The following is an 18,951-nucleotide window of genomic DNA, read 5'->3' on the forward strand; positions in this document are numbered from 1 at the left end:
TACCTTGACGAACTTCATTGTTATCAATTATCCAATATTCCACACGATAAAGTTTGAAAAGAAATCAACCAAACAATAAAAACAGAGAAATTCTAAAACGCGTTCTTTCAGACAATATCATGATCATTATAGTTCTCAGATATCTAACTGTATAGAAAATATAAATTTGAATAAATAAATAGAAATTGATATTAGGATAAAAAAGATGCTTAAGTAGTGCGCAAGAAAAAGGAGAATACAGAGGAATTTATTGCTGACCAAATCGCATGTCGCAAAGAGTAACGCAAGGCCCAAAAGTTTTCTTGGTTTAGCCCATTAAATTTTTAAAGATAGTTTTACTAGTTGACGTTATCATAAAAACAGACGGGTCAATACAACAGGTTCTAACTTCTGTCGAAAAAGTAATAACATGTGGGTGATGAGCGTTTTGTTCAGAAAAGAATTTACTACCAAATTAGTAAAGAACCAAACCGATAAAAAATGCAGACACCCTGCTCCCCTAAAACATTAAGTACTTTATGGGCAAATTCGAAAATGAAAACCTAGTATTTACACCAACAACAGCAAAGCATTTAACAAGGCGAATCATAAACTTTTGATTTATGATAACTTTTTCTCAAAATGGATTGTAATGAGTTGTGTAACAAATCACAATTTGTTATAATAGAATCTTCTTTTATTCGAAAATATTTGATTCACACCTTGGAAACTTCTTATTCCTTTTGACTTTTAAATGACATTTATGAATTGAACCTTGACGAACTAATATTTTCTTAGTTAAAACTGTACCGTAGCTGACTGCTTAGTGCTTCAAAATTACAAATAGGTTCTGTCTTTTCACAAATTAAAACGTCCTTCAATAACCAGATATGTAATTTCTGGGTTGACTCTAAATAAATAGCAAAGGGTGCAGAATTTAAAGTTTATTATGATTCCTACTATTATTTTCACAAATAATCTGACCACATCGTAAGAGAGATTTCTAAATGATGGTTTTATACACAAGAGTTCCTACTCTTTTTGGAACGTGTGGTTTTTAGCGACCAGTTGAGTTGTTCAATAATTTGTTAAGTCGTGAGGAGTTTAGAAAAAATACCTTTTTCATTTTTCTGTAGACATTTTGGCCTTTATTAGTGTCATCTTTTCGTTATAACTTGTATTATTGTCTCATCTTTCTTACGTTAAAGTCAACTAGTAAAATTATCTTAAAGACATCAGAATAGCGGCACGCATTATGTGAGTAAGGAATTGTTATGGTCGATAACAAAGGAAAGAGGAATATAAACATAAAGTTTACAAACAGCAGAATACAAATTCACGTTTCACAAAAATTTCACACAAAACAAACATGTCACCACAAGGATAGCACCAACCTTATGTGAATATGAAATATTTGGTTCAAAATTTATATTATTTACATCAGTATTGTATTTTCTGCAACCAAAATACATTTTGTTTTTTGTCACCTAGACCCAGAAGATAACTGGAATAAAGGTCGCAACATCGGTAAAAAAATTGAAAAGACGTTTTTGTAAAATACTTCAGTCCTGACCGCTCTTCACGACTTCAAACAATTAATTTTGGAACATTAATTAACTCATTAATCATAATATATTACTCCTTGGGTCAAGAAGGAAGATCATATTTCAAAAGTCTGCTCCCCTTATTTCTTCAATCACATCCATAAGTTAGAAAATGTTCAGAAAAGATTCTAAAAATGAATGGCCAGAGAATAGGGTTTCGTTACAATATACTGTTTTATGATGACTTTTATTTCTTCCATCTAGTTCCGATAAGGGGAAAAAATTACCCATAAGATTTTACCTATCGGTTCATACCGACCCTTACAACTTTCAGAAACCGCTTGTGATTTAGTGAGATAATATCTAACTCAAAGTTTTGGCATTAAACCATAATTTTTAAAAGCATAAAACAAGTTGGTAAAATTCACCATTGACTATGTTACAGATACTCACAGTAACATCTACAGGGGTAAATTTTAGCTTTGTCGGGGATAACTGGATTAATTTTATCCTACTATTATAGTTTTTGATTTTTTGAATAAAATGTATCAGCCGAAGTTTGATTTGATGTATGATTAGTCCAATAATATTACAAAATTCCACCTTTTCCAATTTTTTGACTCGGCCTTCAGGGCCATCATCCTGGCCTATATTTTCATACAAATTAACATATAATTAACAGTTATTTTATAAAAATAACTGGCAATTCTGTTTTTATTCGACCCCTTGACCATAATACCGATCATTCAGTAGTTTTTGTATGAAATCCTCACACACAAATCTATAGTTTAGTGTTTAGTATTTTTTTAGAATTTTGATGGAGATATAATTTTTTTTTTAAATGTTTATTAGAATTTTGTAAAAATCGTGAGAATTGTTGTGCTTTTATTATCAGTATTTGGCGATATAATTTACTTTATTGTATGTTTCGTCGTTTTTTTACTTTATTTTTGTTACCTTTCGTCAAACCTGGCAATCAAAAGAAATCTTTAAGCGCAATATATATACTTTCTGTATTTTTGAATAATATATATGCCTTTGAAATTAAAGACTACATTAAATTACATGTAATATTCACCCTCGAAGATGATAATTTTTTTATATTTTAAAACCATCAGGTCACGTATTGACTATCAAAAAGAAATAGCATGGCTTGCATGTATTTCCTTTACAGTCTGTTTATTAGGGAGACGTGACCTGAGTTCGCTTTGGGAGCTTTTCGTTTCTTTTCTTACAATTAGTTTTTCGTTTCGCATTCCTCAGCGATTTAAAAACTTGGCCTTTAAAAAATAATATCAAACTGTCAAGCAATGATATTTTAGCGAATGCTAGAATGTGTAACATTCAATGCAATATAGTATAATTTAAGTCGGGCCCCAAGCGGAAGGGATTAATCGTGTTTAAACATTAATGGCCGCAATCGTGCTTCTGCTGTGTTTAGATGTCCTACAGCGTTATCGTACTGGCCGGGTGGACGGTATAATCTCGTCTCTACATCATTTATACCTCTGAAATCCTCCCTTTCAATGACCATTTAGATAACAACGAGCCTTGCTGTTGAGGAAAGTAAGAATTAAAATATATTTTGCATAATATTTATTAATGAATCATTATATTTATGCATGGATCGACGAATTAACTTTAGAATAATTAATTATATTATTTTTGTACTTGTATCAATCCTTTCTTACTTCTACTGGTCGGTTGCTAAATATTTATAATAATTTTTCTCACGCTTTATGTAATCAGTGACAAAAATTATCTCAGCATAAATCGATGTTATAACAATATATTTTTAAAAAAAGATTACCATGTTAATGACAAAACATACACTAACAATCTCTCTCTCCCCCCTCTCCGTCATTTTCTCATTCTCTTTTTCCCTCCCTCTCACATTCTCCCATAGATCAGACACACATACACTCTTTCTCTCTCTCTCTCTCTCTCTCTCTCTCTCTCTCTCTCTCTCTCTCTCTTTCTCAAAGTCCCTGTCTGTTCCTCTCCTTTTCCTCTCTTTGAATTTGGTATGAAGTACGAACGGCGTTGGCAGGCTTTCTTGTATGCCCTCCCGCCTCGGAAGCCCTTAAGACATGTTAGCCTCTGTGGGAATGAGTAATNTCTCTCTCTCCCGCTCTCTCTCTCTCCTCTCTGTCATAAAAAAACTTTTATTGTTAATTATTTTATACGATAGAAACTTATAGAAAGTACTAAACTTAAAAGATGTTACAAATTACCCAACTTGGTGAACTTGGATGAAGGTGATTAGTTAGTCAATAGTTCTAATCTGCGGTATTGACGGTAAATAATGTTCATTTTCATACTTTGTTAGAACTTGATTTGAGGTGTAAGTGAAAATAAATGAAACTCGAAAACGCGTCTCGGGGGTTTTCAAACCGGTTTGTTTAATGGATTCTGCTTCAGTATCGTCGTCCCTATGCTTTATCGAATTCAAAAACAAAACTTACCTTCCAGCATCGTGTGCAATTGATATGAGGAAAAATAAAAAAGTTTTGCTTGAAAAGAAAAAACACATTAGAAATATATGAAAAATATACTCATTGCAATTTTCCGACCAGTTAGGCTAAACCGATGAAATGGATACTCGAGCAGGTAAAGTTGTCCCCGTACCCCTGCTTTATTGAAATCCGGGGAAAAAATTCTGCTGAATACTGGAGAGGGTTTTGGGCTCATCGGAGCGAAATGAGGTAATCCTCCTCACTGGTTTTGGCTACGTATGATTGGGAGCAATTTGTATCATCGCATACATGTTAAATTATATGGAGGCCGGATCCTGTCCGATAATAATGTATTCCATTGTTGTCTAATACGATGCATATTAAGGCCGGGGATGGGGTAGTTTGAGTTGCTCCCTTTCAAAACAGGAGCCCCTACCCGGGCCAAATAAGGTTCATCTAATTTAAATATCTTTTACAAGGGTTTCGCCGTTCAACGTTCGACCTTTATATCAGGTACTACAAACTTCGTTTTTCTATCTTGACAAAACAACGCTGCTTTTAATTTACACATATAGTACCAATAAATTAAATAAAGAAGCCATTGAAATGCAATACAGCTTTTTTCTTAAACATTACCATCTCAAGAACAAATTAATGTCGTTGCCTTTATTATTGTCAAATGTGAATGATTAAAAAAACATGCTTTCCGTATTACAATTGCTACCGTTCTCTGTGGTGGAACCTGGCTCTGAAAGAAATAGAGTGAATGAGTGAAATAGGAATAGAAAGAACAAGTGAAATAGATGGGCAGAGAGTGAGGTATGAGTGGAATAGAAACGAAGAGCGAAGAGATGATGATGAGAGAGAGAAAGAGAGAGAGAGAGAGAGTGTGTAAGTGAGACTGACTAAAAGCGAAAATATAAAAGAGAGGGAAAGAGAAAGAATGAATGAACGAATACTGTTTTATTTAAAGAAATTTCGCAAATTTAGATATCGGACGAACTCTCTTATAATATACGAGAAAAAACAAAGAGAGAGAGAGAGATTACAATGTTTAGAAAAAAACGAAATATTCCTTTGTATTGATTTGATTATTCCTTTGTTTTGTCCTTCGGGAAGGATTCCATATCTTTTAGACACTTCTAAGTACACTATGATTATATTATTAATCTATTTTATTATCTCTGTAAAATTCTTCAAAGAAGCTTCCATACCTGATCGACATTTCTGGTACACAAAGTATCGGGTTGTCCGGAAAATAATGCAGGATTTTAAGTTTTCATTAAAAAAAATCTATATAAAATATTCTGTTTACGTTTACAGGATTACTCATTTGTATGAATGTCAACACTTATTAATCCTCTTCCAAATGATATTGTTTGTTTACCTCTGTAGCATTCCGCTACTTGGAAATAATTCAGTCATCCTTATAATGTCAAAGCGAGAATTTCGTACGATTTTCTTTTACGAGTTTAAACTCGGCCGAAGCGGAGCCCAAACGGCTAGAAACATTAACCAAGTCTGGGGCGAGGGTTGTGTTAATGAGTGCACTGTGCAAAGGTGGTTTAAAAAATTTCGGGAGGGAGATTTCAGCCTTGAAGATGAAGAAGGTCGTGGAAGGCCTTCCTCTCTTAATGATGATGTTCTGCGATCAGTGGTGGAAGAAAACCCCAAAACAACTGTTCGAGAACTTGCAGAGCAACTCAAAGTCAGTAAAACGACCGTCGCTGACCACCTCAAGGCGATTGGAAAAGTGAAAAAACTCGAAAATTGGGTTCCACACTCATTAAACGATCGCCAAAAAAATCAGCGCTTTGATGTTTGTGCATCACTTCTTTGTCGAAACAAAAATGACCCATTTCTGGCCAGAATTGTTACATGTGACGAAAAGTGGATTCTCTACGATAACACTAGACGTTCTGGACAGTGGCTCGACAAAGGAGAAGCTCCAATACATTTTCCAAAGCCCCCAACTCATCAAAAAAAGGTAATGGTTACGGTATGGTGGGCTTCATTTGGTTTAATACACTACAGCTTCTTAAATCCTGGCGAAACCATCAATGCTGAATCATACTGTAACCAAATTAATACCATGCATCAGAAATTGGCAGTAATGAAGCCCTCTTTGGTCAATCGGAAAGGGCCCATTTTGTTGCATGACAACGCTCGACCACATGTGTCACGTGTAACGTCACAAAAATTATTGGAGCTTGGCTATGAAACTTTGCCTCACCCACCCTACTCTCCGGACCTCTCGCCTACTGACTACCATTTTTTTAGACACCTGGACCACTACTTACAACACATAATATTCAAAAATCAAACGGAACTGGAAAATGCATTTATTGACTTTATCAATTCTAAAAATTCTGAATTCTACTCAGACGGAATTAATAAGTTACCAACACGTTGGGAGAAATGTATTGAGAGTATGGGAAATTATTTTGATTAAAGAACATTGCTTTAAAGTAACTAGTTTCTTTTTTTTTGTTTAATACCAAAATCCTGCATTATTTTCCGGACAACCCAATATATGATAGAAACAAGTTGGTAGTAATAGATTTGAAGCCTTGAGCCTCGGTAGCGTTGTTGTATTTACAAATTAAAAATTGGCCATACTAGGACTGTTTACGCCTGAATTTAAAGTATATTTTTGTTTTAATTTAAGTTAGTTTGTTTGGTCTCGTTGCCACGGGGAACGAATGTTTACGCCTCCCGTTGCTATGGGAACCAAATGTTTACACTTTTGGTTGCCATGAGCACCAGTGTTAACACGTCGCCGTTGCTACGGTGATTTGTTTTGTAATTTTCATTACCATGGAAACGGCCCTTCCTTTTGTCAAGTCCAGTCAACTGGACCAGTCGCGTCTCAACCGCCAAGAAGACAGCATACGTTCTGTTTCTTTAAATTTAGATGTTTCAGGCAATAATATTTTGTATTGTGAATCCGATAGTTTAAGTTCTGTTCAACAATACGGTCGTTATTATTTTTATTAGTCTGCCGCACTACAATCAGTTGTATTCTATGTCTTGATTCACAACGACCGCACGCCTGACATCTTCCCGCACCGCATAACTTAAATTAAAAACAAAAATACAATTTAAATTCAGGCGTAAACAAGGACTTCTTAGTCAAGTATACTCAAATATAAATTCATTAACTATTTGAAAACAATTGTAGTAAAAGAAATTAATTGAAAATTCTTTAGTAAGAATTAATAGTCGTAGAAATTTCGATTTTTCTTTTACATGCAGTTTGTATTGAGATCTTGGCCAGTGAACTGCGACTCAATAAATTATTACTGTAAAAATAATAAAAAATACTTTTATACGCACCACGCCTCACGCAACCACCGACACAACATAACCAAATAGGCAAGACAATCACATTTTTGATTTAAACCGGTGTATTGCATAGTACGGCGCACGGATCAACACTTCCGCAACACCAAAGAGATTTGATTTAACAAAGTACGATTTCTATAGAATTATATAATAAAATAGTCCTAATTTATAGGCATAAATATATAGATAAATAATAGATTGCAACAGTGAATTTATTAAAATATGTAGAAATATTTTTTATTGTTATAAAGAATAAAGATACAGTTATTGAACTAAGGAGAATATACAACAAAAAATATATTTTTACTTATCTTTATTCAAAATTACTTTGTTATTTGATAAAGCTACAATATCACTCACACAGGATTTTTTCCATTGAAGTTCGGATGAACTGATGAAATCATGAAGGGTTTTCGGCTCCTTCCGATCTATCTATGTCAATTTAATATTTGCTGCTTTTTTCCATCTTTTAGTCCCTTTCTTTCTAGCCGACGATAACATTTCAAAAATTTTCTCCGTTTCTGTCATTGTTAAAAAAAAAACAAAGGGGGGAATTCGATTGAAAAAATCCAACCCGATGAACTCGGTGTCTGATAACTTGTACCAATCGGATCGGCAACACGTTTTTCCTAGCTTCCTCCCCCTTTTTCCTTATAAAGGAACGGGATTCTTTTTCAATTTTACGCCTTGCTTAACATTAGGAATGAAATTTTTTGTTACTTATCTAACAAAAATCCTGCATACGTTTTAATGGAAAGCGTGAGATTGTTTTTTATTTATTGAAATATCCAATATATTTGCCATAGTAAAAATAATTAACTTTATTATATGTCCAAAACAAATTAGAATTGATTTAATCAATAGATAAAAGAGCGAGGTTTTTATTGGACAATCGATCGGTGGATAAATTTGTAGCAAGTTATGTTTAGACTCGAGTTGTCATAAAACTCGTCTTCTTGCTATAAAATCAATTATGTTACCAAATAATTTATATATTTTCCATAAGAAAACATTAAAATTAAAAATAAAATGTTCTCACATTTTCAAATATTCATGCTAGTCTTGTGTTGTACAGAATGTTTTTTGATTGCTTAAATTCATGAAAAAATATGATTTATATATAATATATTTTAATAAATTTATCATCATACATTCAATTCCTACAAAGTACGTGAAATAACAAATTGTCACGGAATGTTGCGTAATCTTAGTTTTCCTATTTATTTTTCAAATCAAAATAAATCTGTTCAAATCTGATCAAAGATATGAAACATGGAACATAAAAACACTAATAAATCAATCGTAAAGGGTTTAATATTTATTTGCATTTATCGGGTTACAAAATTTTCAATAATAACTATACTTTTATCAGATTTGACTAGAAATTTTCTTTTATTAAATACATTTTCACTGACCGAAATTTCAGTTTGAAAGAAAAACTCCTACAACAAAAATTCAACGAAGTATGAAGGAGTGGTCATTGATGGCATTTTCTTTTATTGACTGGCAATGTTTTATAGTCGCATAAAGTTTTCGCCTTTGTTTAATGATAAATTGGATATAGTTCTTTGAACTTTGGACAAATTTTTAATTGTTCGTCTTACCTCCTTGTGCCAGCAACCTCGACAACTGTGCACGCAGACCTGCTCCACCAGCAGGGCGTGAGCGTCCAATATGAGGAAGCTGCGCTTCTCGCCCACCCTTCTTCTGGATACAACAGAACCTGCACAAAAAAGTCCAAGATATCTTTTATAATATTGAGCCAATAGGGAGAAAGATGTTCAATTTAGAGAGCTAATTGTATTCAAAAGATTTTATCGAAACGAAAATAAGTATTCATTGGCGGCTTGTTAATATTCAGATGGAATATCGAACCTGATTTGTAATGAGATTTATCTTAGAAAGTTTTCCTCTTGTTGTTCTCAATCATAAGTTTTCTCGCAAGTTTTAACAATTGGAAATTGGAAGAAGTAAATTATTCCATCAATTTCCTCATCACTCTTCATTTTGCTGGAGTGGATAGACATTGGTCATAAATTATTGCTTTGAATAATGCTGCTGTTTTTGCTCTTGCTATATTAAGCATAAATTAATTTGCAATACATAATAATAATAGATGCATCTCAGTGCATAAATTTATGTTTTTCTTCTCATTCTAATCTAATGGCAGTTTATCTTCTAAATGATTTGTGTTTACTTAAGGTTACTGTAAAAAATGAACCTCATAAGATTTTTAATAATTATTCTATTGATATAATCAAATTTACTGTAAAATTAACATTTTTATGAGATAGGTGAGACTTTAAAGAAAAAAGTAGTGAACGGTTGATGTAATATCTCGAGAAAAAATCAGGCTTTGTTCAATAAAAACTTTCTAATCTAATTTGAGATGAAAGAAAACTTCTTAAAGTACTGATGTCTATTCACGGAACACCCTGTATATATGCTTAGTTGCATTTGACGAAGTTTGCCAAATTCAACGATCCTTCTGGCTTGAGCAAGTATCATTGGTATTGAAATGCAAAGTATTTAAGGTTAAAATCTAATCTCCTGGGTTTCACGCGAAGGAGAAATAAACTTGATCAACTTACTACTTTTGAAATTTTCAAATACTTATAGCCGTTCTTAATTCTTCTTTCTATTATAATCTGGAAAGGAAACCAGATGGATTATCAAAAACCGTCCCCGTTTTCAAACATAAGTAAAATTTAAGCAGTTATAACTCAATTGTAAAAAAACCGTGATCTAAACAACATAACACCTGCGTTAAAGCACTTTATGACGAAATTATTTCTAAATTAAAATAATTATTCAGATATCGTGAGATGCGTTCTGGTGTCGCATCTCACAATATTTGAATAATTCTCGATCAACGGTCACTAATCTCTACACACTAAATTAAAATCTCATTATGAAAACAAAAAGGCGTTTAGCGAAACTAACCAGCTTTTTTGGGTTCCTCGAATGCTCGAGCCATGGCTTCTAGGTTAAGCGAAAAGTTTATTCATAAAATAAAGACAACTGGAACTGAAGTCTATTTTTATGACGCCCCCCAAAAAATGTATTTTATTATCATACGCCCTTGGCTTGGCAATTTCAACATAAATTTTTAAATACTAGCCTGCAAACAAATACTTGATATTGCAAAGTTTTGTTTTGCTGTCCAATCTAGATATCTCTGGATGATTTTTTATAAGTTTCAGGCCTCCTTGGATCCTTGCGGACAAGCCTGTGTAAGCCTATTTGTGCAAGTATGCCATTCTAAATATTAGAAATAGGAAATTAGGCTGATGTAATTCTAATGGTAGCAGAAAACCTGTTGGAACATTTTATACAACAATTTTCATAATTTTAATGCTTCAGCTATTATTTTTGGTTTTATCAATGCAAAACCAAAACCGTACACTATTTTTAAAAACTTAGCCAATTATTTTTATTTTTTCGATAACCCCATCCATCGGAGGTCGTGCACAATTATTTTTTTAACTAATTAGCCCGTCCTGATTAAAATTTTACGCGTCCCCAGATTTGCCCGGTCCGATCGTAAGTAATTCTATTACAAGGAAAACTCATGAAAAATAAACATAACAGCAGATCATACAAAGCGGATAATGCGTCGTTTAATTTTAACACCCTTCCCATGGGATCGCAGTCACGGCCAAAGCTGCAAGTTTAGTGGTGCAAGTTAATATATATTATCTATTAGCATTCTAATAGGTATACGTGTTCAACAACTCACAGAGTGCCATCCCCGCTCAGAATCCCCTTAGGTATTCACACGTTTTCCACTTATCTGGAACGGACCGTAATTTTCCTCTCACATTGAGATAGAGTCCATGGCGAAGCCACACTTCAGTTTACAATGACACCAACTTTTATTAATTCCCAGGGACCCCTTGTTTGTTTGTAAATGGGCTGTATGATTACATATATATATCTTAATACAAATCTTATCACCAACATAATAATTTGTAGTTTCAACTGTTAATTCAAAGATTATGTTTTATAATTTATTGTAAGTTTGTATTAATGACTGCGTGATTCTTCATTTTTCAAACAGAATGTATATACGGAACGCAGGGAAATGTGTATATAGTAAATGAGGAAAGATGAAGGAAATGAGCATGACAGAGCAAAACAACGAGAGCTGGTGGACCAGGACTAAACTGCAATATTTTGATATTCTTATTTTAAAAGAGTTAAATAACCTCCTACGTTGCCATGTCTAATTGCAACATCTTGTACCAGCCCGTGAAAATGATTAATTTAAAGTAATTTAACTTCTATGATATAGTGATGAGTATATCTATTATCTATCAAATAAACCATGGATTTGGTTTTTATTATAGGTTAAAATATGTTATATAATAGTTCCTATTATCATAAATATCTCTCTCAATGAGAGCTTCATTAAAATTTGAAAATTTCATTCAGAAACAGAATGATATAAAAACGTTCACTATGCAACACTCACAACTCGCTCAAATTAAAGCTTAATTTGTCATTTAGTATCAAATCGGTATCATAATTGCTCGGGGTCAGGATTACATCTTTCTTGTGTTGAACCTTCCATGCAGTCTTGATGCCAGACTTTTTTATTTAATTTGATTAAAACTGTACTTGTTGGAATAAACAAGAGAATCTATACACTTAACACCATGGATAAGTTTAAATTTTCAACTTGACTGTAATAACATCAGGTTGAATATGTTTAATCAACTATTCAAGACGAATTAGCAGTCTCGGTTAAAGTAAAAATTTTGATTACGAAACCGTGAATTTTTAAGGGTTGAACGGAGAATGAATTGTGGTGGTACCGACATGGACGTCGATCACTGGCCGGATAATCGTTAGATATCCCTTGATCGAGTGAGGTCCTGCTTTGAGGGATGAAGTGGACGTGTGTCACCGGCCAAAGCGCCTTTTTTTAACCCACTTCTAATTTCAAGGTTCTTAACTCAAAATAAAGCCCTGGAGTTAAATTTATAATTTAATAGAATCACTAAAAAAACTAATAAAGCCCTTTTTTAGAGAAGAAAAGGTTTTGAGAATAAAGTTTGTAGAGAGAAAAAAGATAAACCCAGTTAGATAGATAGAGGGGGAGAGAGAGAAAAAAGCAAGAAAGAAAGACAGGATGAAAGAGAAAGAAAGATTGATGGGGAGATAAATAAAAGAAAGACAACAGAAACAATGAAAGAGAAAGAAAGAGAGTTAGAAAGTGAGTCAAGAGAGAAAAAAAAGAAGGAAACAAAGAAAGAATGAAAGAGAAAGACAAATCGGGGAAAGAGATAAAAGAGAGAAATGACAAAAAATGCATGAGAAAGAAAAGTGGAAAGAAAGAGAGTTTTAAAAAGCTATGATAGAATGAAAGAAAATAGAAAAAAGAGTTAACAGAGAGAAATAATGAAAATAATTTAGGAAAAAGGAAAGAAAAACAGAGAGTGGGAGAGATATAAGAGAAATAACGTTGAATGAGAAATATAAATAACGGAAAAGTGACAAATGAGAAGAGAAAAAGAAAGAATAAGGGAGAAAATCAGACAGAGTGATATATAGAAACTTCCAAAAAAGGAAAACGAAGATGAATAAAGATAGAGAGAAATAAAGAAAAGGAGAAAAAGAAGAAAGAAAGCCATTGAAAGAGAAATATTGAGAGATAAAAAGGGGATAGAGAAAAATACATAAAGACAAAGAGAGAGAGAAAGAGATAGAGAGAGAGAAATAAGACAGAGAGTGAGATGAAAGAAAAAGTTATATAAAACAATAAATAGTTATTCAGATATCGATTAACGGTCACTAATCTCTACATAAAACAATAAAAATGAAAAAGAATGATGAGTAAAGAAAAATTTCAAAAAAGAAAGAAAGAGAAAGAAGTGAAAGAAGAAAGAAAGGCAATGAAAGAAATCTAGAAGAGAGATAAAGAGAGAGGGGAAAGGAAAAAGAGAGACTGAGGAAGAAAGAGAGTAGGAGAGAGAGAGAAAAAAAATGGAAAGTGAAAGAGAGAGAGAGAGAAAAAAAATGGAACGAGCGAGAGGTTGGGAGAGGGAGAGCTGAAAGAGGTAGTTGGCGAAGGGGGGGGGGAGAGAGAGAGAGAGAGAGAGAGAGAGAGAGAGAGAAGAGAGAATGCGTGAAACAAGTATTATTTTTATAAATTACAGACTTTTAGAGCTAGGAACTACTTTTCCATAAGAACGAACGGCAGCACTGGATCAGCCTAGCCCCCTCTCCTTTAAATTATTTTTTACGAACAAGTTAAATATTTGTTAATTAAATTACATAATTATGTTTGTTGGGTTAATGTTTGGTTTAATGTTTTGGCATATTCATACAAATAACAAGCCTAATGCTTAAAACTTGTTGACAGAATTTGTGTTTTTACAATTTTATAAATATCTTTTAATGAACACAGTCAATTTCAACATCCAAAGCTAAAGAAGTAGAAAAATATGCAATGATGATGCTTTCAACGATTAAAATCTAGAACCTTTTCATTAATAGAAGTAATATTCGCTGTCGGAATGCGCTTTTTCCGACCAATTGAGTGATGATAGATGTCGGAGGGTTTCCAGGTGATTTTTTACCCACTTAACATCTTCTATTTCCACCAAAGGAAATTTCCTGCAGGATAATGGAAAGAGGGTCCTATTGGGTGGCCTCAGCGATCGTCTAATATAACATCCCCCGGGGCCAATTTAAATCGATAAATTGTCGAACCCGAGTGGAAAATCAGAACGATTTGTCAATTTCATCGCCACGAGCTTTCATGTTTGGCATAAAGATATTCTTTTAGCACAGATTAATTAAGTATAAACCGTAAAAATATGGACAAGTTTAACTTTAACAAGTCAACATCATGTGTTCATTTAATGTATTATCCTATCAATAAGTCATAACAGCCAATCCCTCTGGCGTTTTTTTTCTTATTTTATAATTATTCATACAAACCTTGTTTGTTTTCTTGAGGATTTTCTTGCAGGAAACGGGAGTCGGTGGTTTGGGAAGGGGAGGAGTTCGCGGGGGATCGACCCTCGGGTAGAGGCATAGACAGCAACCCAGGGCGCCACCACTGTCAGCCATCTGGCATGGCAACACCTATAAACAAACAATCGAAACATTAATGTTATTGACGCAATCACAGGCCGGATCGTATTTCATGGAACAGTAAACAACAATACAACAGTTAAATTTGGCAGGCTTATGAAAGTGGGCTTCAAATAAAAAGCATAATAAAAACAAAAGACTATTTAAAAGAATTTAATTAAAAACAATTCAAAAAGGGTTTATGATAGAAATACTTTTCTGTAACAAGGTTAAAAGTATGTGCCGTTCATGAATTTGATCAGCATAACAAACAGTTAGACATGAAGGTAAAATCCATACTACTGACACTGACAAAATTTTGGCGGCCAACGCAATTATTAATTATGTCAAGTGCCTGCCATTTCTCCTGATAAGATAGCAAGATATAAAAGCTAATGTGCTGTGGAGGGGCATTTTACGAAAAAATCATATTGATAACCTTTAAAAATCCCTAGATAGCAAACCGCAAAATTGGAGCATAGATCAGTACATAATTTTATAATTTAATCACTTAATTAGGTTTAATCTCGATAATCTTTTGGCAATATGTACAGAAGACCAATAAAAAACCAAAGTTTTTTTGTTTTTACTGATGATGAGTGATTATTAAACTAACGTTTACTACAGCCCATTTCACATCTGCACCTAATGCTACTTTATTCATGGTTCAAGTGTTATTATTGTTGAACTTTCAAAACCAATCTAAAATAACAACAGTATGACCTACCTCACTATAGCAAGGAAAAACTCGTGTATAGGAATGTTCTCTAAACCAGAAAACACCAACATATTGTTCTGCTTCATTTAGGCCAATAGGTAACCTATTTTGGGTAAAAATTATAGAGAAGCTCCTATTAAATAGAATTCTTCCAATCCTAAATTCACAAAATATATATACACAAATATCCTCGACCATCAATTTGGCTTTTCCAACTGCCATGCATCATGCCAATGTGAAAGACATATGACCTCTTAGCTTGATTTGGGGCAGTACTGTTGGGGCCTTTCTTGATTTACATCAAGCTTTTCGAATTTGGCACCCGTCTTGACATTTTTCCTAAAGGAAACCTTCCCTCCATCTACAATCTCATACTGCACAGTCCATCTCACTGACTGGTTTTTCCTCCCAGAATATTTCCTTATGCATGCTGAGATTCCTCAAGGTAGAATTTTGGCTCCCACACTTTACAATCCTCAAACCTGATACTTGTATGGGAAACAACTATCCTCTCTGGTAAGATACGATATATTGGCATCTAAGCTTGCTGGTGTTGCTAAAGGATATTCTTCCCCCATCCTTCGAAGCTATTAACTGGTACTTCCGAGTCAGTGAAGAATCGGCGTCATCCGCAAACTACCCTATTATTACTGGTGTACCCCAGGTTCCTAAAATACTTCCTTGGGGTACCCCAGGTTCCTAAAATACTTCCTTGGGGTACCCCTACATCTACCAGAAAGCAGGCTGTTGGAGAGCCACTGTTGACTTGAAAGTAGCTGTTGGTTATTAGTAGTAATATGCGATCATGTAGTTAAAAGGGTAAACCCTCTTAAGCTTCCAACGCTGCCCTGAGTTGAAAAATATTTTGAACAAATTGCCTAAATAATAAGAGCAAAATTTTACTTAATTAATTACATAATTGTATGTTTTAGAAAGGATTTTGCTTAAAAAGTCTACCAGTATGCTCTGTACTTAAAATTAATAAATATTATCTCTCAGTTTGTTTACGCAATGCTAATTATCTTTTCATTGATTATGTTGTTGTTTATCGCCTTATTTCTACACTTTTTCAACAATGTTTGATATATTGGACAAGGGAATAAAATAAAACCAATTGTCACTTGCTATGTAGCATTTTGTTTAAATAATTTGCTCTCGTTTATCAACTTGGATGAGTTACAAACTGGAATTCTTTAGTCTGTGATTTCTTTTTATAATTTTATTCTTAGATCCTTTTCTTGGAAGATTAACCTTGAATTTCATTCACGTGTATCAATTTTCCGGGACAGGAGAAAATCTGTTTTCTGAGAACTTTCATCAATACTGTTACCAACTCTACCGTCTAAACGACGCTATCAAGTAAGAAAGGGTATGAATTAGAAATATAGCAGCACATCGCAAAATAATTCTGTTTCAGCCAAAGCAAAACCGTCAAAACAAACTCGACTTGTACGATCCAGGCCGGTATTTCAATATACGAAAATCCTTTGTACCGATGTCACAATAAAATTGCCTTAAATTTGGCTGGCTGGTCTTAAAAAAACCGACAATCAAGATATAGATTGAGCATTCACAAAATAATGGAATTTAGAACTACTAAAAAAAGCTCAAAAACTAACTTTAATATTTATCATACAATACATATAAAATATAATAAATACAACCATCCTACATTGTCAAAACACAAGAATAAAGAAAATTTCAACGTAAAAATAAAACAAAACACAAAAAAATACAATAAGCATATTTTTTCAATTAATTAAAGTTTTTAGTTGAGGTAAAAAAGCAGTGTCACGAGCGGGATTCGAACCCACGAACTTCGGCTAGATACGCCGCTGCTCTACCACTTGAGCTATCGTGACTTCAATCCACTCGGACACTAATTACCCATCTCAAATTTAATAAGCATAATGGACGACCAAACTATGTTGAATTTTTCTTTCTTTTTTCAGTTGAAAGATGGGTTTTCCAACTTCTGAATTTCTTTTGTACTTTTTATGTTGTGATATTTTCTTATTAAGTTAAACTCGGAAAATAAATTTTGCCCAGGAGAAAAAATTCCTCCTCCATTTCGCCTTTTTCACACCGTTGCCACTTTTTTCCCCCATTTTGCATAAAATTTCGGCATTTTGGCTGGATGTAATTAAAGAAAATGGTATATCGCTACAACTTTATTAAACAAAAAAGTTGTTATGAAATTTGCCAAGCTCTACCGTCAATCGTTTCAATAAGGTTGCAAATTTATTTTTTTTTTTATAACCAACTTGAAATTTAGCAGTATTTGAAAGATTTAGACTTTGTTGTTGTTTATTTTTTCCAAAAATTAAATTGAATGTTATAAAAGGGTGCCGTCTTAAGGAAATTTAAAGCTCTTTTCTATGCATTTTTCTATTTACCCAAAAATGAAGAGTTCAAGAGCTTCGAGTAGATTTTAATTGATAACCATAGATAGTTGAAAAAGCAACCATAAAATGTTGAATATCTGCAAAAGGACATTATTCATATAATTTTTTTGTTGCATTAGAGGTGTAGAAGCACCTGGCGTCATTTGTTGTACGAATAACGAATCACTACGTATATCAACCCCTAAATATCTCTACTAATTATATTGCAAATATTTAGTTATGCATTGCCAGTTTAATTTTATTTGTGATTGACAATTTGATTTTTCGTAAAACAGGAGTCTCAGGATTGCTATATATCAAGTGAATATATTGAAAATTTATAAAATTAAGTGTATTTAATTCTTAAATATTAAACCATGTAGTCATTTCTTAATTTGAAAAATATTCAGAATTATAACTGTACAGGCTATCTCAAAGATTACAATCCAAATAAGCCAACCAACAATGAGCCAAAGATAACAGTCTTCAAATGTTAAATTAAAAAAAGTGAAAAGGTTTTTAGCGAAAATAAGTTTTGCAATAAGTACAATAATAGTTGGACATCCTTTTTTCTAATTTAGTGATGATAGATTGGTTATGGCCGTGGAAATAGGGAAAAGTGTTTTATATTTTGTATTTTTACAAAACAGCAGTTTAATAGCTACTGCAAAGTAACAAAATTAACTCAATAAATTAAGAGGACACGAGTGAGTGACTTGAACATCAGTTTTTCAGTAAGTTTAAACAAAATCTAGTCCAAACTCCGTGAAAGCGTCTTTTTCAAGAAGTCAAAAGCTTTTGAAAAATGGCCCAAACTTGGTTTAACCAAAACGGCTGGCATCCGCTCACCAGCGAGGTTATTGGGGGCGATCGGGAGCAAGCCGTGGAGGCGGGGGTGGGTTCAGAAGAGGGTCCCCTAACTCAGCAAGTCTAATGCAACGCATTACCGTGACTGGGGGGGGCCCGGTGGAGGGTGGGAAAGAAGTAAGGAGGGCGTACTGTTCCAAAAAAGTTTCCAAACCCCCGGCAACTCGGATGCCGAGAAAGATGCCAGGAGGTAAATCTATTTGGCACTTTGATCACCTCGTACTACGGCGCTATAAACCGTTCCCAGGAGGGCCCTTTTGACAGATCGTGCAGAACAAATCCGAAATGGGCTATTCATTTCAGAACTGCTTTCACGATACGGTAATAAACTGTTAATTAGCACACAATTAAAATTAATCCTGCCCAATTTCATAATGGATAACTAATTTTGTTTTAATTATAAAATTATCACATACACTTTTCGATCTTAAAGTTCGAAACAGCGACACAAATCGAGCTCCAATAATGCCAGTAAAAATCACATTCATAACTTTAATTTCAATAAGACACATTACAAAAAAGAGAAGTGAAAAATAGACACAATTAACAAACTAGTAAACTAAAGATAAAAAAAG

At 33.5% G+C, this 18,951-nt stretch overlaps 1 protein-coding gene across 2 annotated transcripts in view; it reads right to left on the reverse strand.

Moving 5' to 3' along the window:
- LOC106674449 overlaps positions 1 to 18,951 on the reverse strand; it is an 83,459-nt gene that overhangs the window by 46,735 nt on the left and 17,773 nt on the right. The window contains exons 1-3 of one of the 2 annotated variants that reach the window (XM_024229030.1): positions 14,623 to 14,672; positions 14,273 to 14,419; positions 8,929 to 9,047 (exon numbers count right to left, since the gene is read on the reverse strand). In XM_024229030.1, the coding sequence (XP_024084798.1) occupies positions 8,929 to 9,047; positions 14,273 to 14,404 (251 nt within the window). In that variant the 5' untranslated portion in view covers positions 14,405 to 14,419; positions 14,623 to 14,672. Of the gene's footprint in view, positions 1 to 8,928; positions 9,048 to 14,272; positions 14,420 to 14,622; positions 14,673 to 18,951 lie in introns of those variants that run through there. The other variant, XM_014407176.2, reaches the window with a different exon arrangement.

Source organism: Cimex lectularius, unplaced genomic scaffold (genome assembly GCF_000648675.2).
Source record: "Cimex lectularius strain Harlan isolate CLEC.00 unplaced genomic scaffold, Clec_2.1 scaffold188, whole genome shotgun sequence".
Lineage (NCBI taxonomy): Eukaryota > Metazoa > Arthropoda > Insecta > Hemiptera > Cimicidae > Cimex > Cimex lectularius.